Below are 23606 nucleotides of genomic sequence, written 5' to 3' on the forward strand. Positions count from 1 at the left end.
CAAAAATTAAATTGTAAGAAAAACATTAAGACAAATTTTAAATATTGAATACTAACTTAATAATTTGTCAAAAAAAATTAGTAGTGTGTATATATATATATATATATTATATACTATATTAACTTATGGGATTAAGATGGTATTACTTAATTTCATTACCCTCTTGGAGATAACTATTCTGCCACTGAACATATATGTAGATATACATGTAAGAAGAGATAACCCAAAATCCTTATTTAAATATATGAATGTTTATCACTTTGACCGACCCAATAAGTTACTAAAAATGGTGGTGCATGTACTTTCTGGTAATAAATAGATATATGATGACAGTCAACTTTACGATTAAACAGTAATTTGATGCAGATGCGCGAAGCTCAAAAGTGGAGGCGGCTCAATTGGCATGAACGTGCCATGCATGCTTCCAACCTCAGTGGTAGGGCACTTGGCTGACAAGTAGTATTGATGGAAGTCTCTTTGTGTTCTTGGAGAAAGGTAATATATAACTTCCTGTTTGTACTAATCCTCTTAATTAATTGGAACATTATTTGTTCTGATTAATTCATATATATATGTACTATGCTAATATATATTTATTCTGACCAATCAACTCTTTTTTTAACAAATAAATTGATGAGAAAAGATTATTATATATACATCTTATGTTCAGATTGTGTTATAATTACTATTTAATTGAAGTATATATACATATATACACACAAATTTGGATGTATAACCCTTCTAGATTGTGGATAAAACCTTGATAATTTGAATGGGAGAGTGGAGGAGTCAATTCATTTCAAAGTGGGAAAGTCCAAGTATGCATCTAACTCCATGTATAAAAATCCCATTTATAGGGTCAGAGGGAACAATCAAAATTATTTTTTCTGTGTTATATGCAAAGTTCACAAAGTTCAAATTTCAATGATTATATACACATTGTTATTTTATAATTACATTATAAATTTAATGCTTAATTATGTAAAATGATAATTTAATATATTTATAAAATTATAATGATTAAATTATATTTAATTCAGTAAATTTGTTATGTTTTAAAAAAAATAGAACAATTAAATTTTTTAATGTTAGACATAACCGATTAAAAATTTAACCTCAAATTTTTAAAAAGAAAAAAAGAAAGAATTAGAACTAATTAAAGAAGTGATGTATATAGTGTAACGGCCCCGGAAATTCAAAAGGAAATACATATAATAATCTGAGTACGAAAACGAAATAAAAGATTAAGGTTAACATCCCTTACACAATAACTTAAAAGTACTAAACAATATCATAGAATAAGTTCTCTGAAAAAAATACGAGAAATGAGAAAAATTAAGTAAACTATAAAGCATCTAGCATGTACTCGCAGTTTTCTTGTGGATCGGGCTCGGGAACCAGATCCTCCTTATCTGAAATAGTTAAGTAAGGAATGAGCTATACTAGCCCATTAAGGACATCACACTGTATCATCGTCACAGAAGTAAAGGTTGGTAAAAAATCAAAACAATCAATGGAGCAGTAGATTTAAATCAATACATTTACTTAAAATAAAATCATTTACCATTTTTTCTTAGCATAGGGGAATTTATGGAAAAAAATTACAAAAGCAGTAATATCATACAAATCACAATTTCATGCATAATCAGTAACATAAAACATATCATAAATTCGTATTTATTAACAATAACTTATTATTACCGTTTCTCATTTTCACCAGCCTACTAGTATCCATTGGGATCCATAGGGGTGTCCCCGCTACACGTGAACCATTTTTCTTAATAATCTTAATTCTAGGGCCGTCCCCATACCCCGTTCGGTATGAGTGCCAAGACATTAAACCTCAATACCCCGTCCAGTACGAGGGTGAAGCGGGCCGTTCCCATACTCCATCTGGTATGAGCACAAAATGACCAAGTCTCCATACCCCGTCCGGTATAAGACAACGTTCACGGTAGGGTTCCATATGAACCCGGTCCGTCCACCATCTCTCAGGATATCTAGTGAGGCTGTCACCTTATCTGTTTTTCCGTAGTCTCCGTTACCAAGTTAAACATAATCAGATAAATAATAAACATGCACCCAGTAATACAATCATATTTTAAATCCCAAAATCACATAGTGGTCAAGTAAGACAGTAACACATGCATTTAAAACTATAGAATATATAAATCAGATATCATAATGTATTTAAACTATAAACTAAATCAAGCAGGAATCGACAAAGAATAATGTCCGGTTCGGACTCCACTAGCAACCTTAATTAATTATGCATATCTATTTAATTTGTACAAAATAAAGTATTATCATTTATTCAAACTTCAATTCCATGATAGAAAATAGAGTGAAGGGTCCTTACTTGATTCGACGCTAAAAACTAGATTGTTACTGCACCTACGGGCGGTCCCTGGGTTCCCTGAATTTTTTCTCGGGAACTGAAACGCGCTGACGGTACCTACACATGTCCCAAATAACCTAAAAATCAAACCCAGGGCCTACTCGGCCAATTTTAGAATTCCGGTACGACGGCTCCGCCGCGCTCCAGCGACGGCACCGCCGCTCGCAGCGACGATCCGCCTCGGGTTGGCAGTTTTCGGCCATTTTCGGCCGAATTCAGCCAAACATGCATCGGTTCTCTGTGAGAAAACACACTTAGGCCCTCAGTGGACCAAAAAATGTAGAAAATCAAAACTCACCGGCGGTGGGGCTCTCCGATGCGGCGGCTCCTCTGACTCACTTTGCAGTTGGGTGTTTTGCTTCGGTCAACCTGTAGAGGAGGAGACGATGATCACAACAGTGGAAAAATCACATCGAACAGGAATTAGAAAGGGACTCATCGGAGGCAAAAACTGAAACACCCCGCGGCGGCGCCACTGAGCTTCGGCGGCGTTTTTCGGCCAATTGGCCGGTTCTTTCACTCCGATTTGGCCATGGGTGGGTTTGAAATCAAATTCTGAGCAAAGGATAAAATTTTTATCTCGTTTGGCGGTCGAAAATTACTCCGGTGCGATGACGGGTGGCGGCAATCAGCTCCCCGGCGGCTGGGCTATCTTCTCCGACGAGGGGCTCTGGCGGCTAGGGTTAGGGTTTGGGTGCGGATGGGGTTATTTATACTCATCTGCTTTTGATCTGGGCCGTCCATTATTTTTAATCTAGACCGTCCGATCGCGATTAAATAGGGAGTGAATCTGAACCGTTCATTATGATTCAATCTGGACCGTCTGTGCGCGAAGCAATCTGGATCGTCCGTGCGTATTTTTGGTCTAGGCTGTCCGTGGGCACGAAAACGGATCTCAGCTGTTCGTTCGCGCGCACGCAGATCGCCCATGTGGCTCTCCCCACGTGGCCTCCCGCGTCAGCGCCTCTGCCACCTAGCGCGTCCTGATTGGTCGGGGCTACTGACTGGGCAGCTGTCGTGGCGTAACTTTTCTAAATTATGTTTCGACCTCCGGTTTTCGATTTTTCTTTCAAAAATACCCTCAAAACTCAAATTTTTACCTCTTTTCTCCAAAATTGTTTTCAATTAAATCCCTAACTAATTTTTTACCCATTTTTATTATTATTATTATTATTTTCATTAAATCAAATTAAATTAAATTAAAATCATATAAATAATAATTATATTTATATAAATAATAATAATTAAATAAAAATAAAAATAATTAAATGTTGGGTGTTACAACTTTCTCCCCCCTTAAAAGAAATTTGGTCCCTCAAATTTGCCTCTTACTCTCGATCGAACAGCTGGGGGTACTGGGCTCTAAAGTCTGATTTTAGTTCCCATGTGGCCTCCCTTGGTGTGTGGTTCTGCCATATGATCTTCACGAAGGATATCTCTCAGTTGTGGAGTAATCTGCTCTTTCGATCCGCAATGCCGATTGGTACTTCCTCATAGGATAAATCTTCCTGGAGTGGAAGAGGTTCGTGAGCTAAGACATAAGAATGGTCCAGGTTGTACTTACATAGCATGGGCACATGAAACACATTGTGGACCTTAAAAAATTTTGCAGGCAGTGCTAGTCTGTAGGTGGCAGTATCAATCCTGTCTAAGACTTCAAATGGTCCAATAAATCGGGAGTTCAGTTTCCCCCTCTTACCGAACCTACTGATTTCGTTAAAATGAGTGACCATATAAAACACCCGATCGTCTTCCTTAAATGTTAAATCTCTCATCCAGGTGTCCACATAACTCTTCTGTCTGCTCTGAGCCGTCTGAATGTTCTTCTTGATCTTAACTATTTTAAATGTAGTCTCCTCTATCAGCTCTGGGCCGAACAATTTTCTATCACCCACTTCTTTCCAACAAATTGGCGATCTGCATGGGTGCCATATAATGTCTTATATAGAGCCATGCCAATACTCGCTTGGTAGTTGTTGTTATAGGTGAACTCTATCAGGGGTAGATGGTCGTCCCAATGGCCCTTAGAGTCAAAAACACAAGCTCGGAGCATATTTTCAAGTGTACAGATTGTTCTTTCTGATTGTCCATCAGTCTGAGGGTGGAAGGCAGTACTGAGGGACAGCTTCATTCCCATGACTTGCTGAAAACAACTCCAAAACTGAGAAGTGAACCTAGAGTTCCTGTCGGACACCACTGTCACTGGGACTCCATGGAATCTGACTATTTTCTGTATATACATTCTTACCGACTTGTCCAAGGGATCGGTCATCCTGATGGCCAAGAAGTGGGAAGACTTGGTAAGTCGGTCAACAATTACCCAGATGGCATCATGTCCTGAATGTGCCTTAGATAACCCTGCCACGAAGTCCATGGTGATATGTTCCCACTTTCACTCTAGGATCGGTAATGGCTGAAGTAACCCGCCTGGGCGCCGATGCTCTGTCTTGGCCTGTTGACATACCAAGTATTTAGATACAAAGTCAGTTATGTCTCTCTTCATCCCGTTCCACCAAAATCGGGGTCGCATGCTTTGGTACATTTTAGTGCTTCTGGGATGCATGGTAAACTTTGAGCTATGGGTCTCTGTCATGATGTCTCTCTTTAACTCACTGTCACCTGGAACACACACCATGTCCTGGAATCGGAGTAACCCATCAGCAAAAACTTGGAATTCTGAGCTAACTCCATATTCTACATCGTTCTTGAGGGCTACTAGGGCGGGATCAGCTAACTGAGTTTTCCTTATTCTCTGGATTAACTCAGGCTGGACGGTCAGATGACCCAAATATGTGACTCTGCTCAAGTTCTGAAGTCGAACCTGTTGTATGGCCCCAATTTACCTACATTTTGAAACCATCAAATGGGCTGAGATACCTGTACTTTTTCTGCTGAGTGCATCGGCTACCACGTTGCCCTTACCCGGATGGTACGAGATGTCACAATCATAGTTCTTAAGAAGTTCTATCCATCTTCTCTTATGGATGTTGAGATCCTTTTGAGTGAATATGTGTTTCAAATTCTTGTGATCGGTATATATCTAAAAGGTATCTCCATACAAATAATGACGTCAAGTCTTCAAGGCGTGTATGATTGCGGTAAGCTCTAAGTCATGGGTGGGATATTTTTTCTCATGACTTTTTAACTATCTGGACCCATAGGCTATGACATTCCTATGCTGCATTAAAACACAACTCAGACCTAGATAGGAGGCATCACTGTAAACTGTATATCCCCCCGATCCACTCAGTAAGACCAGCACAGGTGCAGTAGTCAATCGTTTCTTTAGTTCTGAAAAACTTCTTTCACAGTCCTCATTCTACTCAAATATGGCATTCTTCTTTGTTAGTCGGGTTAGGGGAGCAGCTAGATTGGAAAATCCTTCAACGAACCTGTGGTAATAGCCCGCCATTCCTAGAAAGCTACGGATTTCTTTAACTGATGTTAATTTTTCCCAGCCGAGCACCGCTTCAACCTTTTCAGGATTCACTGATACTCCATCCTTTGATATGATGTGTCCTAAGAAGGTGGTATGTTCAAGCCAAAATCCACACTTACTCAACTTTGCATACATCTTTTTTCTTCTGAGAACCTGCAAAACCTAAGCTAGATTGTGAGCATGTTTCTCTCTGCTTTTTTAATAGAGCAGGATGTCATCGATGAACACGATAACAAATTGATCTAAAAATTGTCTGAAGACTCTTTTCATCAGATCCATGAAGATGGTTGGGGCATTGGTTAACCTAAATGGCATGGCCAGAAACTCATAGTGTCCGTACCTGATTCAAAAAGCTGTCTTGGAGATGTCTTCTGTCTTGATATTTATCTGATGGTAACCTGAACGTAGGTCTATTTTAGAGAAGACCTGCGCACCCTGCAACTGATCAAAGAGATCATCAGTTCTGAAAAAGGGGTACTTGTTCTTAATTATGACTCTGTTCAATCCTCTGTAATCGATACATAGTCCCAATGTTCCATCTCCCTTTCTGGCGAAAGTGACTCTGGCATCCCAAGGGGACACACTATGTCTGATAAAACTATTATCCTGCAATTCAGTGATCTGTTTCCTAAGCTCCTCCATCTCAACACGGCTCATGCGATAAGGAGTCACCAAAATAGGCTGGGTGTCTGGTTGTAAATCTATGGTGAACTCGACTTTCCTATCCACTGGCAGTCCGGATAGTTCGTTTGGAAACACATCTGAAAAGTCTCGGACTACCGGAATCTCTTGAATACAATTCTCTTTCTTGGGTTTTTCTAGTTAGAAAAATAACAAGGTTAAGGTACTCGACAAATAAAAAAACTTGACATCAAGGAATAAGTACTAAATGATTTTATTAATTTGTAAATGGCTCCTCATTAGGAGAATTGAATACAACTTTCTTGCTAAAACAATCTACGATGGCGTGATACGCCACTAGCCAATTCATTCCTAAAATTACATCGAAATCCCCTGTGTCTAATTCTATTAGTTCCACACTCAATTTTCTATCTGCTATCTCTATGACACAAGCCCTGTAGATAACTTCTCCCACTAGTGTCATACTCCCAACAGTAGATACAAACAGCATAGAATCAAGTATATCATATAATACATTAAATTTGGATGCAAAAATAGGTGAAACAAATGAATGCGATACACTAGTGTCAATCAAAACATGAGCAAGATGATTATAGATAGTATACATACCATGTACCACACCTGGGTCGGCTTTGGCATCCTGCTGGATGAGGTTGTAAGTCCTGCCCTGGATAGGAGATCTGCCCTGATTCTAGTTCCTGGGGCACTCTCTCGCATAGTTTTGGGCACTACCACATATACGATAAGCGTTGTTGAGGCGGTAGCATAGTCGGTCCCCGTGATCCCTACCACAATGCTGACAGATCTTACCACGTCCTGCCACTAGAGCATGAGAGGGAGCCTGGATCACCAGTTTGGGCCTCTTGTTCTATTGGACATACGCAGTAGGTGCTGGTCTGCAAGGTGGAGCTAAGGGTCTGTGGTTCCCTACTGACTGAGAGAAGGTGTGGAGGCTCCTCTCCACTAACTGTGCCTTGGCCAGAACGGCCGAATAAGTTCTGAGCTCCAATACAAACAAATATTGTTTGATCTCTAGGCGGAGGCCCCATTGGAACCTCCTAGCCTTCCTGCCCTCATCCAACAACGTCTCAGGGGAGTATCGGCTCAACTCTAGGAACTTACGAGTATATTCTGACACAGTCATGTTCCTCTGGACCAATTGGACAAACTCTATCTCCTTCAGATGTTGGATGTACTCTGAGAGGTACTTTACATGAAAGTCTGTTAGGAACTGTTCCCAAGTAACTGGAACAGGCAGGGTGGTCTACTTGAGTTCCCACCAGTTGTCTGCTTCTCCCACTAGCATGTAGGTAGCAAGGGTGACCCTCTGCTCGGAAGTCACCCCTAGGGTCTTAAAGGTATTCTCTGTCTCCGCCAACCAGTACTGGCATCTTTAAAAGAGGATTCTCCTATAAAAGTAGATGAGTTCAATCTCATGTACCTCTCTATGTAGTCTGGGTCAATCGTGGGGGAAACTAGGTCCCGTGAAAGAGGGACTGGGCCAGACTGAGGATAGACTGGGAGGCCCTGTAGTGGTACTTGCTGATACAGTGGAGGCACTGGATTATACTGTGGTGGTGCCGGGCAGTACTGCGGCTGGGGCACCGAATTATACTGCAATTGTGCCAGGTGGTACTATGGAGGAGCATGAACATACTGGGGTGGCTCGAGATCCTCTTGCTACAGTGGTGGCTCAACCTGTGGCAGCAGGGGAGGGTTAGGTAGCTCCCTCTTCTCCTCTTGACCCTGTTAGGTAGCAATGAGTCTCTCTAACATCTCAAATATCTTGTCAACATCTTCCCGAAGCGAATAATCCCGGGCTGCTCAGTTTAGTAGGGGTCTTCCTCTTCTCATCTCTCTATACCTACATTTCACAAAGAATGGTTAAGTGATGATTCATTGGTTTGGTGTTTCTCTAAGTATTATTGTGTAAGGGACGGGTCCGAGGAACACGGCTCTAATACCAACTGTAACGGTCCTGGAAATTCAAAAGGAAATATATATAATAATCTGAGTGCGGAAACGAAATAAAAAATTAAGGTTAACATCCCTTACACAATAACTTAAAAGTACTAAACAACATCACAGAATAAATTTTTTGAAAAAAATACGAGAAATGAGAAAAATTAAGAAAACTATAAAGTATCTAGCATCTACTCGCAGTCTTCTTTAGGATCGGGCTCGGGAACCAGGTCCTCATGATCTGAAATGATTAAATAATGAATGAGCTATACTAGCCCAGTAAGGACATCATACTATATCACCGTCACATAAGTAAATGTTAGTAAAAAGTCAAAACAACCAATGAAGCAGTAGATTTAAACCAATATATTTATTTAAAATAAAACCATTTACCCTTTTTTCTTACCATCGGAGAATTTATGAAAAAAAATTATAGAAGCAGTAATATCATACAGATCATAATTTCATGCATAATCAGTAACATAAAACATATCATAAATCCGTATTCATTAACAATAACTGATTATCACTGTTTCTCGTTTTCACTAGGCTACTAGTATCCATGGAGATCCATAGGGGTGTCTCCGCTACACGTGAACCATTCCCCTTAACAATCTTAATTCTTAGGCCGTCTCCATACCTCATCCGGTATGAATATCAAGACATTAAACCTCAATACCCCGTCCGGTATGAGACAACGTTCACGGTAGGATTCCCTATGAACCCGGTCCGTCCAGTATCTCTCAGGATATCTAGTGAGGCTGTCACCTTATCTGTTTTTCCGTAGTCTCCGTTACCAAGTTAAACATAATCAGATAAATAATAAACATGCACCCAGTAATACAATCATATTTTAAATCCCAAAATCACATAGTGGTCAAGTAAGACAGTAACACATGCATTTAAAACTATAGAATATATAAATCAGATATCATAATGTATTTAAACTATAAACTAAATCAAGCAGGAATCGACAAAGAATAATGTCCGGTTCGGACTCCACTAGCAACCTTAATTAATTATGCATATCTATTTAATTTGTACAAAATAAAGTATTATCATTTATTCAAACTTCAATTCCATGATAGAAAATAGAGTGAGGGGTCCTTACTTGATTCGACGCTAAAAACTAGATTGTTACTGCACCTACGGGCGGTCCCTGGGTTCCCTGAATTTTTTCTCGGGAACTGAAACGCGCTGACGGTACCTACACATGTCCCAAATAACCTAAAAATCAAACCCAGGGCCTACTCGGCCAATTTCAGAATTCCGGCGACGGCGCCACCGCCCATGGCGGCGATCCGCCTCAGGTTGACTTTTTTCGGTCATTTTCGGCCGAATTCAGCCAAAATTGCATCAGTTCCTGTGAGAAAACACATTTAGGGCCCTCAGTGAGCCGAAAAAATGTAGAAAATTGAAACTCACTGGCGGTGGGGCTCTCTGGCTCACGTTGTAGTTGGGTGTTTTGCTCTGGTTAACCTGTAGAGGAGGAGACGGTGATCACAACGGTGAAAAAATCACATCGAACGGGAATCGGGAAGGGCCTCATCGGAGGCAAAAATTGAAATACCCCGCGGTGGCGCTGCTGAGCTTCGGCGGTATTTTTCGGCCAATTAGCCGGTTCTTTCACTCTGATTTAGTCATGGGTGGGTTTGAAATCAAATTCTGAGCAAATGGTAGAATTTTTACCTCGTTTGGCGGTCAGAAATTGCTCCGGTGCGGCTGCAGGTGGCGGCAATCGGCTCCCCAACGGCTGGGTTGTCTTCTCCGGCGAGGGGCTCTGGCAGCTAGGGTTAGGGTTTGGGTGCGAATGGAGTTATTTATACTCATCCGCTTTTGATCTGGGCCATCCATCGCTTTTAATCTGGACCGTTCGATCGCGATTAAATAGGGAGTGAATCTGGACCGTTCATCGCGATTCAATGTGGGTCGTCCGTGCGCGATGCGATCTGGGCCGTCCGTGCGCGCGGGAACGGATCTTAGCCGTTTGATCGCGCGCACGCGGATCACACACGTGGCCTCCCGCGTCAGCGCCTCTGCCACCTGGCGCATCCTTGTTGGTCGGGACTGCTGACCGGGCAGCTGACGTGACATAACTTTTCTAAATTGTGTTTTGACGTTCGGTTTTCGATTTTTCTTTCAAAAATACTCACAGAATCCAAATTTTCACTCATTTTCTCCAAAATTATTTTCAATTAAATTCTTAACTAATTTTTTACCTATTATTAGTATTATTATTTTTATTAAATCAAATTAAATTAAATTAAAATCATATAAATAATAATAATTAAATAAAAATAAAAATAATTAAATGTTAGGTGTTACATATAGAATAACTTTTTGTTATGGACCAACTTTGATCAAACATTTCAACGAAAGTGTATAATGAAATGGGTGGTTGTTCTTTTGACCACATAGTAATCTGTCCAATTTGTCTTAATGTTTTTGAACCATATCTATCAACTATCACTTACAAATTTTGACCTCTTCTTAGTGTTTTATTTTCAATATATAAATTATTTTATTTCTCTCAAATTTAAATAAACTATTGTCTTATCAAAATTTCATTATGTAAAAAAGAATTGTTCCAAATTTTTGTATTATCTAACCAAATAAGATTTGCAATCACTACAAATTTTGCATCAATAATTTGGATCACTAGACTTAATGTTTTCTTTTTAATAGATAAACGAGACAAAATAATTTTGATTCTCTCCATATATTTTATTAGAGATTAAATAAGGTAATATCTTATTAAAATTTTATCACATAAAAAGTTCCACTTGGTTAGATTTTATTAAATCTAGCATCCTATATGAAATATATATATATATATATATATATATATATTAGGTGCCAACATTTTGATATATAAATAATTAAATTGAATAAAAAATTTATAAATGAATTTTAATATTTAGTTAATATAACTCATGGTATCTTAAAATACTTTATGATATCTTACATTTGTTAAATTATTGATTTTTTTTATCACATAACTTCTTGGTATTACTAATCTCTATAACTTTTTTTTGGTAAAGTGTGGTTTAATGCTCTCGTAACTATATTTCAATTTGGATATTTATTTGTAACAACTTAGTACTTTATATTTTGTTTTTTTTATTATTATTATATGTAAAAATTTACTTTTAAAAAAGTATATTTACACTTCTTCAAACTTTCAAATAAAAGGATGTGAAAGTTCAACAAAAAAAATTCAAAATTACGGAAAAAAAAAAAACTCAAAATATTTGAAATTATTCACCGAAGAAATGATTTTATATACAAGTTATAGATTATCATTAAAAAAACACATTACAATTAAATGCAATTAGATTAAACTATGGGGGATAAAACTATAATTCATTAATGCTTGAGTCGCAGCATGAACACTGCTTTAGCAGCGGCTGAGAGTGTACGCATATTCAATGTCTGTAAATTCATGGCAGCATTGCTTAATTCAATTTTATTTGTTGTTCGTGGCTGGTTGATGATTCTTCTAATTGCAGCAATGGATTTACTTCTAAGAAACAGAGCACTATCATCATCTGCGTCGCATCTGCTTATAAATTTCGAGTACTCAATAAATCACAATGGTGAGCAGATCTTTGCTTGCGTCTTTTCCTTCTGTAATCTCAAGATCGTTTCGGATATCAGCGATTCAGGTAGCTTCTTCACTTCTATTTCTTTACTGTGTGATTATTTATTATATATTTTTACGCTAAAATTTTGTTAGAACTTGGATTTTTAGTTATTTCGGTATTTAGGAACGAATGGACAGATTGGTAGTTGTAACTCGAACATCAGATACATGATAGTAGCATTCAAGAGTTTAGTGAACGGTATGGACGAAGGAAAAATTTCGATTAATTACTTTATGCTGGTTTAAATTCATCATCCTAAGTAAAGTTATCATAGAAAGTGTTGGAACTACAATTTCAAGTCTTCTGGCAGGACTGTTGAGTTCACATTGTACCACAGTTATCTTGCATTTGTAGAAACTAGCTTGAATTGTCTATGTTAATATGGATAGGATCACCAGAGCTAGTGCAAGGAGATAAGATAAGCAAATCAAAGTTGTCTTAAGCTTAACGAAACTGGATGAAGCAAACCACCTTTATTTGCAGAAATATTTCCTCATTGGCTAAATTCATATGGGATAGTCCAGGATATACCGCTCAAAACATTTGCAATAGTAGAGGACGGCTTTTTTTAATTTGTAGTTTCATATACTCATCTGAAATAATAGAAGTACAACTGCACGTTCAGCATGGCTGATGACAACTCAGGTCTGATTTTTAACTTGATCGACCAAGAAGTAGGTCTAATCCTGGAACATTTTTCAATCAAAATTGCTTCTAAGTTTAGAGCCAGATTTTCCGCCATTGCTTTTGTCAGAAAGTTTGACAGTACAGCATCTCTATCCTCTAGCAAATTGTGATTTTGTGCAAGTCCGGAGAGTCAATATGGTAACTATAAACGAGGCTTGTTTAAAGCTACCTTTCTTTTTTCTGCTGCACTGATATTGAACCGCCTTATAGCAGTTAGTTTGTTGATTGCTTCATTTGGATGTCAAGATCAATAGCATCATACTGCTGTAACTATAGTAGATAAAATGCACTGGACATGGAAGGGAAAGAATCAATAGTGATGCTTATTGTGGCTGTAAGATGTATTAATCTGGTGTTTGATGTGAGAATTTGAGAGATCAATCCTAAAACGTTGCAGACTCATAGTTCTTTTCAGGGATTCTACTATAGAGTTAGTAGACAACGTTTTCAGATTATCTTATAATATTTTATGTTAATTCAATAATTTTTAATGATAAAAATTTAAGATTATATGACAAACAATTATTACACAGTATAAAATATTAGAAATTTATTATAGAAGCATCTTTGATTTTACTTTTTTCGTATTTGTACATGTTTATGCAAAAGCAAACATACTTAAGTTATTTTTTCTGGTAACTCTGTTTTTGATCTTTGTAATAAACTGACAAGTTAATGTGATGAGTAAAATGCACCCTGTAAGCAATTACAGAAAGAAAGTATTTGCCCTACGAAGTTATGGAAATTCACACACACACAACGTGAAAACTACCGAGACTAGTCTTTCCCACAACTAAGGACACTAGTGTCCAATATCATATAATTATCATCAAAATTGCCTTGCAATATATGCACAATAACAGCTGAAAATAAACAAACAAAAAAACACACCAAATCTACTTGGAGAATCCTTCAATATAAAGGGAAAAACTATGAAAGCAATGCTCATACTGCAAGTCCACTATACCAAAAAAATAGGTACCAAAGATTCTCTCTAGTACAAGATAAAAGCCAAATTCAACAAATAATACTAACTAAAACTTGCTCTTTTAATAGCCAAACAAATATTCAATTGTCTAATACAAAAGAAGTTTAAATGAAGGAGAGGGGAATTTGAATAATTTCACAAAAAGAGCTCAAAAATTGAGTTTATTTTCAACAAGCTGTTTTGAACAATCCGATGATAAAAGTAAAAAATTTAATAATCAAAATAAAAAATTAGATGTGTATTATAAACTTTTCAAAATTAGCTCAATCTAATGGTAAATAATGTATATATCATCTTTACAAAAATGAGAATTCAAAATTATCTTTTATAAAATATCTTTTTTCATTTTTCTTACAAGTCTCTTTTTTTTTTTTTTTAATAAAATAATTATTTTACTATAATTTTTAAAAAAAAATTCATGAAAATATCTTTTAAACTCTAAAATCAGTTTATAGTTACCAGAATATCTTTAATAAAATAGCACTAAATGTTCAATTTTAAGTTATGGTAAAACAAAACCTAAAAAAAAATTTCAAATTCTATACGGGTCATCCTCTATATAAGAGTGACATTATCAACAAGTTAAACTTGTAACATGATAAATTAACTAAAAAGTTGTAGCTTGAAAGAGGAATAGCTGGTTCCAGTGTCAAATCCACTATTTTATTAAGTATTGCACCAACTACATTCTCCTCCTGGAATTCTACCGTTTTCAAGATTTTTGGCCCTTTGTGTGTGCAAGCGCACATATGGATGCTAGAGAAATATCATATGGTTAGTCTTACAGTGGTTTGTCAAGGTAGAGGGAGAAATATCCACCTTTGATTAACTACATCACCATAGAAGACTGAAATAAATCTTCTATCATTTGCATTCTATAAATCTTTTTTTTTTTTTTTTTTCCCTAAGTTTGTGTATGTTGGAATTAAAATTTTTTCAGAGAATAAGTTTAGCATTTTATGTTCAAAGTGCTATTTATAAGAAGCGAATTCTAAGATAAATAATAATACATCTCTGTACCAGCTTTCTCATCATTTAAAGCATGCTGGATACTGACTGCTTTTAATTATAGCTGACAACACTTTCTCATGTTCAGTAGAAAGTTGCATTGGCATAGGACTTCCTCTTTAGTATAACACTGTTTCTCCGTTGACCTAAGATTCTGATATGAAGGGAAGTCGTATGGCATTTTTTACACACTATTAGTTGAAATGAACACGTGGTTGATGTTTCAATTATGCACTTGACTCGTCTACATACCTTTTCAACTGTTTCATTAAATATTTGTCGGTTTCATATAATAGTGTATATATATATATATATAATTCATAGAATGATTTGATATGGGTCCGCGAACTGACCAAAAGTGAGTATAAAAATAAAAAGTTTATTCTCCTGTTGAAATGACAATTCCCTTTAATCTTCCCTCTCTGTTTTCTTCTCTCCTTGGAAATTATTCCCCAAGTTATAATTTTTATTGTTATCTTTTAATTGAAGTTCCCAACCAGAATCCCTCCCCAATCAACCAAAAAGTAAATTTTGTTCCAATGAGATTTCGATTACTATAGTGGAAATAATAGTTAATAAAAAGCAGGTTAAATTTTTTGTATGGAACCTCAATATTCCATAAAAAAAAAAAAAAAAGTTATTAATTTTTAAAATTTGTCTATACATATGTGCTATTTAAAAAAATAAAAAAAAATCTACACATTTCAATTAATTTTTAGAAATATAAATTAAAAATTAGAGAGAAAAAGATAAAAAAAATTATTTAGATAGATACTGTAAATTACTACTAGCATATCAGAAAAACAGAAAACATATTTTTCTGGGAATTAAAAATAAAATAGCTTATCAAAAAATTGAAAATAAAATAGTTTATAAAAGAAAAAATAGTAAGGGTTCTATAAAATTAGGAAATGAAATATTAGTTATGTGGCCTCACAACTAATAATTGCGGTTGCTCCTACGAAACTTGATGAGAAATGAAAACCATAATCATGGCAAATTATCTGCAAAAGGACTCAAAAAAAAAAGACCATGTATCTAAAATAAAAATCTATTTAAAAAATAATATATATATATACATATATTTATGAAAGATCTCGAAAGTATCTAAAACCATTTCCTGGAAAAGAAAATTCTAAAAAACAATATTCAATTTTTATTTTCTCTTTTTTTGGTGCTAAGAAAACCAGTCTTCAGTTTCACTCACCTGAAGACAAAAACCTAACTCTCTCCTCCAGGATTCTAACCCACCCACCAATAGAGAGAGAGAGAGGTCCACCATAAAAAAGCAGCCCTATTATATAAATTGCTTTGCTTTCTTTACACCATTTTTCAGGGGGAGAAACAGATTCATTCACCTAACCCGTTCTCTTTTTTATTTTGGTTTCAGCCTTCTCAAATTTCCTTCCTAGTTTTCATCGCCTTTTCTACCGGGATATCCATTCTAGCGATATCTGGCGTCCTCACGTACATGACTCTTCCTAATCAGCATTGATCTCTCAATCCTCCCAAAAATGGATTTTTTGGATAACCATTTCGGCGCAAATCGGATTTCTTCCTCCTCTCTGACTGTCTCAATTTTTTAAAACCATGAAAAATTATATCTGGGTATTGATCAAGGCCTAGCAAAAGAGCCATATCCGCAACCTTCTTCATGGGTAAGAAGGGAATCCAATTGTTCGACGACAAAAATGATGGCTTTTTCTCCATATGTAATCTGGGATCCCAATGGAGCTTTCAAGATGGGTATTGTCACCCAGGTGGATTGTTTGCAAGCGTTGGTCAAATGGGAATGGGATGCGGATTGTCCCCAAATTCTCCAGGCTCTGGCGACAAAAGTGGAGTAAAGTCACAATACAGTGATTTGCATGTGAAATACTTATCACCACCGGAGGATGTACGCGTTGTTAGTGCACCGGCGGATGAGGTGACACTGAAGAAGACGAAGAAGAAGGGTGGTCTTAGATTGAAAATAAAGGTAGCGAATCCTGCTCTGAGGAGGTTGATAAGCGGGGCCATAGCGGGAGCAATTTCCAGAACAGCAGTGGCGCCACTGGAGACCGTCAGGACACATTTGATGGTGGGTTGCAGTGGGCATTCAACCGCCCAGGTGTTTGATAATATTATGAAGACTGATGGGTGGAAAGGATTGTTTAGAGGTAATTTGGTTAATGTGATTCGCGTTGCGCCTAGTAAGGCAATTGAGGTACTATATATTTCCTTGATAACTTTTGGTGAATTTCGTTCCTTTCTCAGTTTCTCTTCGCATATGGTCTTGTGGCTGGTTTTGATTGATACTATTTGATTGAACCTTGGATGGTTGCTTTGTTGATTCATTTGATTGAGTAAAACAAGCTTGTCTGACTGAATTTCGTTGGATCATGAGGTTCCATTGCTTGTCAAGGCTATGTTTGGTACAAACTTAGATTTCTTGGGGAATTTATTGCATACACTCGCTAAGTTCAAGTAGAATATCTGAAAATTCTTTATGAAATGATGCTACTTTTTATAGAATTAAAATAAGGCATCTCAAATCCAATTTGATCCATTATTTCAATTGAAACTAAGGTGAAATTTCATATGATTCAATTTTTATATTTATGGTCGAACTAAGCATTTACTTGTATATGAAAGTTTTTACAAATTTTTTAATTTGTTCTGAACTTAGCCTAATTCGGAAAGGCTGTTTTGGTGCCAGTACTTGCTTATTATGTTGAATCTTTTGGTAGATTCAACTTTTTTTATGTCAATGTCTTGTTTGTTTGTATCTGTTTGTTTGGGAGGATGACCCATGTGGATTAGTTTTTTGTGGAACTAAATCAGTTGTTCTTTTCTGTTATGGAACTGAATTGCTGTCTTTGTTAGTCCTCCATGCTCTTACTTTTTTGAATGAATTTGGCAGCTGAAAGTTTAGATTTGTTCCCTTACAGGTTTAAGCACTCGACAGATACTCAGGCCATTGTTCCTTAACAGAGTAGTTGAACTAGTTTTCATTGTTGAGGCAATAAGTATGGATATTGCCCCACAATTACAAAAGCAGGTCCTGCGCCATCCCCACCTTGGATGGAGCCAAGTTAGGCAATTATGACTAGGAATAGCTAACATGAGGTGGTTTTATTCACCACCCTTGGTGGAGAAGGAATGGGTTTAAGATTCATACCACGCTGTATTAATTCTCTTGGTCATTAGTTTCTGCAACAAAAAAGATTATCTATCCTGACTCACTTTAAAAAAAAACAAAAGGAATTGCTAAAAATCAAAGTTATATATATTTTTGTACTTGTCTGAATGTTGTACTAATATAATTATATAAATAATAATCGGTCTGGTCCCACCTGGCTCATTGCCATCCTCAGTGTTAACTGTTCTAACTGAATGATGAAATAAACAGTCCTGTTCTGATGTTATGAAAAATTATATATTTCAGTTTCTTACTTTCGACCTTTCTTACAGTTCAAGCCAGCCAGAAAACATCAGCATGTGCCTACCTACCACATATTTAGCATTCTGTTGTACTTCATCTAGTATTAGAATTATTTTTCAAATTGTTATTAACTTGTCACCTTCTGATTTGATCGACTCTATACCAATCTTTGGAAGTTCTCAGTCCTCGCAGTTAAAAATTTTTGTTCAATTTGTAATTTTGTCAAGTTGGCATCTTGAAAAAACTTTCTTTAGATCTGTTTTGAGCATCTTTTAGTGTTCATAGTAAATGATTGAGTTCTCAGTTCATTTTTGCTCTATGTGAACATTTAATACTGACATGATGGTTTCACGATGGTTGTTCCATTGGCAACACCTAAGTTTTACTGTTTAAAAAATGGGAAGGAAAAAAGAAAGAAAAGGAAACATTTTTTGGTTCTTCATAATAACCTATTTAAATATTGCCCTGTTCATCCCATTTGTTGTCTTCTGTGATCAGAAAGGTTTTGTCTGGTCACTGCTGCTGCAAGTGGAGAGGGCATCTATGTTCCTTTCTTTCCACTTGTGCTCCACAAAGAGCAAGTTCATCTATGAATCAAAGGAGAGAGACAATTCTGTTTTATTGATGTTTGGTAAAGTTCAATTTGCATGTCAACTCAGTGGGATGTAGATCATTTTTTATATTAGAGGATAAAATGGGGCCAGTTGGTTTACATTCATTGCACATTGGGAGGTAACTACTCTTCAGGAATTTAGTCTGATATTGGGGTTACTTTCTCTGCAGCTTTTTGTTTATGACACTGTTAATAAGAAGTTATCATCCAAGCCTGGCGAGCAGCAAAAAATTCCAATTCCTGCATCACTAGTTGCAGGGGCATGTGCTGGAGTCAGCTCCACTTTATGCACCTATCCCCTTGAATTAATCAAGACTCGACTGACCATACAGGTGATCATAAATTATACCCTTATTTGTAGATTCTGTAGGTTGTGTTATTATGAAATAATAAATTAGCACCTATAGTGCATGAGTAATGCTACAGACAAATATTTATGTAAAAAATTGCCTGCAAAATTATAAAAAGTATAGGTTGGTTATCCACATTAGATAAACGAAAAAAATTTCTTTGTATCCACACCAATTATCATGTGTCTGTGTAAGTGTTTTGTGTCTGAGATTTAGCACTTCTCATCCTGCTTACTATATTATAAGCTGTGACTCAAAAGTTTGTATTTCTTCGACAGGGAGATGTTTATAATGGAATATTTGATGCATTCCTAAAAATATTGCGAGAAGAAGGCCCTGCTGAACTATACAGAGGCCTTGCCCCAAGTCTTATAGGAGTAATCCCATATGCAGCAACTAATTACTGTGCTTATGACACATTGCGAAAAGCATATCGGAAAATCTTTAAACAGGAGAAAATTGGAAACATAGAAACCCTCCTAATTGGGTCATTAGCCGGCGCAATTTCAAGTAGTGCAACGTTCCCTCTCGAGGTTGCTCGAAAGCACATGCAAGTCGGAGCTCTGAGCGGAAGACAGGTATATAAGAATGTGCTTCATGCGCTTGCAAGCATACTTGAACAAGAAGGGATACATGGTTTGTATAAAGGTTTAGGACCCAGTTGCATGAAGCTGGTGCCAGCAGCTGGGATCTCTTTCATGTGCTATGAAGCATGTAAGAAGATACTGGTGGAGAAAGAGGAGGCATAGAGATCATACATTGTGGAATAAATGATTGGTTGGATGAGGGAAAGAGAGAGACATGCTTTTTTATTATTTTGCATGCTCTTCTCGCTCTTCTTTTTTGCAGGGTTCAGGGCGCAGTTAAAACACTTTGTTGGAAGACTCGTGAGGTTTGAACAATCAAACATGTCATAAAATTCTTTTCTTCTTTGTTGCTTTGGTTTTTCTTAAATAATAACCGAGAGTTTTTCTGGGACTTGTGCACTGCTTGCGCATCTATTGATACCTACTTTAGTGCAAAAAGATTTCGAGGCGTAAAGCAGTGATTCGTTATTGCACTGCATTTGTTTAATTGCGAGAACAAACAAGTAATGATTTTACTACTTGGAAATTTGTAAATATCAGTGGAAACCTTTCATGAGCATTGCTATTGGGATATTCTCTCGCCATGGATGTTTAATTTGTCTGCAAAGCCATTAGTCATACAAATATATATATATATATATGAGCAATTCAATCAAGCCTCTAAACAGTAAAGTGACACTTGAAAATATAGAGACAATTTTCTTAATTTATATTGTCATTGTCAATCCTATTTAACTCGTACTTTTAGGATGCTGATTGTGATTGGTGCAATACTCAGATCCACTAGTTCTTCAACTTAAGATATCTAGAACGGTACAAAATGTGCTCAAATTCTTACTAGTTCATTTTTGCACCAAAATCTATCTGGCACAAATTCCACAGAAATATAATTTCAAAACCAATGGAGCCAATGGCATCATATCTACACGTAAAGAAACCGGTCAACCTGAAGTGTAGATATGATAGTTTGGTTGGTAAAAGCGGATTATCCTTGAGGAAGCATGAACTTTAAACAATTTTGAATTTTTAACAAGAAAAACATAATTTTTTACAAACAGATAAAGAAGAAAAAGAAATCCTAGAAAAGTCATGGCAGCTAGTGAAAATTAATTTAAAAAACATTAAGAATAACTAATAGAGGTTCACAACTTGGACACTAAGAACATGCTGACTTTTAAGGAAACTCGTCTCGAGCTTTAGCTCTGCTCCTCATTGTCTATGATTTCCCCCTGTGCAGCAGCCATCAACTCATCAAACTTCTCCGTCTTTCCAAGCAAGATTTCAATCTACCAAAATAGCTCCATATTGTTAGTCTTTCAAGTCTCAACAGAGACAAAATTACAAAAAGTAGACAAAATTGGATCTACTTAATTTGGAAATCCTAGCGACAAACATAAACATCAGCTGCTGGACCCAAGATGAGCAGCCAGAAGACTTCCAGTGAGAGATTCATCAAGCAGCAACTGTGCCACTTTGCCCTATAGACCTAAAGATCACTCAAAACAGGGAAATCTGCCATTGGCAGCAACTCAAACTACTTAGAAGGTGTCCTTAAGCTAATCTTGAAAGCTATCAACAGTACATCCCAGTGAAATTCACTGGTGTGCATGCACCAAACAATCCTGAGGTTCTTAAAATAAATGATGCATTGAGGAAAAACTAACTAAGATCAATCATAAAGAGCCCGATGATGTAGAACAAGCAAAATATACAATGACTTAAAAAGGGATCTACCTTTGCTTTCTGAACAGGGCGTCCTCCTGTTTCTTCCCTCATGTCTACAGTAGATGTCATGATTCCTGTGTTTGGTATATCAAGACAATTAAGTTCAAGTTCTCAATATATATTTGGAAACCAAACGAGACAAGGAAGGATTTTACTTTTCTCAACAGCCAGTCCATTGTTCTTCAAGATCTCAGCAATTGTAACAACTGTTGCAATGGCTGCAGATGTATACCGTAGGAAAGTCAGTCCTCTATTTAAGCAAGATGCATTCCGATTTACAAATTCAGACAAATAAAACTAAGAGACTCCAGAAAGGTCAGTCTCTTCAAACACATAAACAGAGTATATCCATAGAGCAACGCATTCTTCAACAAAGTAGGAACTATGCCCACCATGTTAGCTAGTTCGGTTTCCTTAAAAGTACTAAGCCACAACAATGAAGTACCCTCTCCTCTTTTTTTCACAGAATAACAGCAACAAAAGTTATCACCCTTCTTGGGGTGTGAAGTAAATTCTTTCCATTCTTAAACATCAATGAGAATTAAAAAACATGGTTCCTTGAGCATCAAAAGCAAAAATATAAGCATCCGCACTGCTAACACCAAACAGCAAATATATGCATATATGATAGCAACAGGATGGCTGAGGATAAATACCCATTCCAAGAGCTGAGAGTTCCACCTCATTGTGCTGCTGCATGTACCTCTGCACAGGCAATCACTATATCAACAAGAAGACTAAAGGAGAAATTTCATAGAAGGTAAGTAAAAGATTCTTCAGACTAGAAAGATGAACACTATTTGCTTCATGGTCATGCTAAAGATCAACATATCTGGAGAGAGAGAAGTGATAAAGTTTCTGTTATCTGTTTAACCAACACAGCCAAGCTACTAACTTCGAGTCTCAATTCAGAATATTTTTCAATAACTGAACAAATAGATGGTGCATAATAAGCCACAAACACATAAATACTACAATTTCGTGAAGATGAGTCTAATAGATGGTCTCATCCATAATCCGTACTATACATCATACAAGACAACTTTCTTCCCCTAATCAATTTTATAAACTTAACCATAAAACATCCGTCGTCAAAAGTATGAACACGTAAGCATTTGAAAAGGCCTAAATATTAGTCTAGGATCAATTTCTATTCCACAACTTTCTCTGCAATCAAAGCAGATTCCAATGATAAACCTAGCTCTTGACAGATCTCCGGAGATAGAATAAAAAAGAGAGAAGAAACCCTAGCTAGAAATAAGACACCTGTAGAAGATAGTAGACAAACCAAACAAATAAAGCACCAAACTATCTATTTAATTCCGTTTATCCCAAAATTTTCAGCAACTGAACAGGAAGCAACCATAAAAGGGATTGATAAGCAGAGAAACAGCACCTTGGCGAGGTTAACATAGAAGAAGAGGGGCTTTTTGGTGTTAGAGACTTGGATTCGGTTCTTCTTGTTGGCAGAAGAAGAATCCGAGATGTTTATGTTCGAAACTCCCTCTGTTATCACCTCCATTCCCTTCAAGCTCTACAGAGAGAAAAATAAAAACCCTAATAATTGCTCCTTCTATAACAATACTCTATGGAGATGGGGAAACCTCAAACTAGATTTTTCTCCCTCTAGAAACTCCAGCAATGAAAAAGGTTATACAAGGGAGGCTACCTGAGAGACTGAGAGTTCACAAAACCCTGGATGCATTTTTGAAGGGTTTTTGGATTAGCTTTGATGCCCAACGACGTCGTTTTCCTTTAACTGTAATTACCGTTATAAAATAGACTTATTTTCCTAAAAAAAAAAAAAGTTTTTTTTTTTAAAAAAGGCTGAACAGTGCCCCCTAAATCATTAGCAAATACCCAAAATTAATTAATATTCGTGTGATAAACAGTAAATTGTATAAAAATATTTTGAAATGATTAGTTAAATTTTATAAGATGATATTTCTATTACATTATTAAGAGAATGAGGATATAGTATTGGTATATACGTATATATATATATATAATCTAGTATTTTATTTGTATTAATAACTTCATAAAATATTAAATCACCTAAATAAAATGGACTTGTGGGTATTAAGAATTATCAATTAAATGAACATAAACGAAAGGATAATTTAAGTTTATTTTAGTATA

General features: G+C 36.5%; 2 protein-coding genes across 3 annotated transcripts; one reads left to right on the forward strand and one right to left on the reverse strand.

Moving 5' to 3' along the window:
- The first annotated feature begins 15955 nt into the window (after positions 1 to 15955).
- On the forward strand, positions 15956 to 20313 carry SHS1 (Mitochondrial substrate carrier family protein). The gene is made up of 3 exons (XM_088207447.1): positions 15956 to 16974; positions 18976 to 19137; positions 19434 to 20313. Exons 1-3 carry the CDS (start codon positions 16423 to 16425, stop codon positions 19902 to 19904), a joined length of 1185 nt encoding a protein of 394 aa, XP_088063573.1. The 5' UTR covers positions 15956 to 16422; the 3' UTR covers positions 19905 to 20313.
- A 414-nt stretch (positions 20314 to 20727) lies between these two features.
- LOC110809802 (uncharacterized protein At2g34160-like) lies at positions 20728 to 23161 on the reverse strand. Of its 2 annotated transcripts, none has more exons than XM_022035730.2 (5): positions 22864 to 23158; positions 22124 to 22172; positions 21623 to 21685; positions 21477 to 21541; positions 20728 to 21028 (listed from the first exon to the last, which is right to left on the reverse strand). In XM_022035730.2, the coding sequence occupies exons 1-5, from the start codon at positions 22987 to 22989 to the stop codon at positions 20939 to 20941; spliced, it is 393 nt and encodes a 130-aa protein (XP_021891422.1). In that variant the 5' UTR covers positions 22990 to 23158; the 3' UTR covers positions 20728 to 20938. The 2 variants fall into 2 exon arrangements, with proteins under 2 accessions (XP_021891422.1, XP_088063574.1); XM_088207448.1 differs by lacking the exon at positions 20728 to 21028 and adding an exon at positions 21064 to 21254 and having other exon boundaries at positions 22864 to 23161.
- Positions 23162 to 23606: the final 445 nt, after the last annotated feature.

This window comes from Carica papaya, chromosome 7 (genome assembly GCF_054855325.1).
Source record: "Carica papaya isolate Zhongbai chromosome 7, ASM5485532v1, whole genome shotgun sequence".
Lineage (NCBI taxonomy): Eukaryota > Viridiplantae > Streptophyta > Magnoliopsida > Brassicales > Caricaceae > Carica > Carica papaya.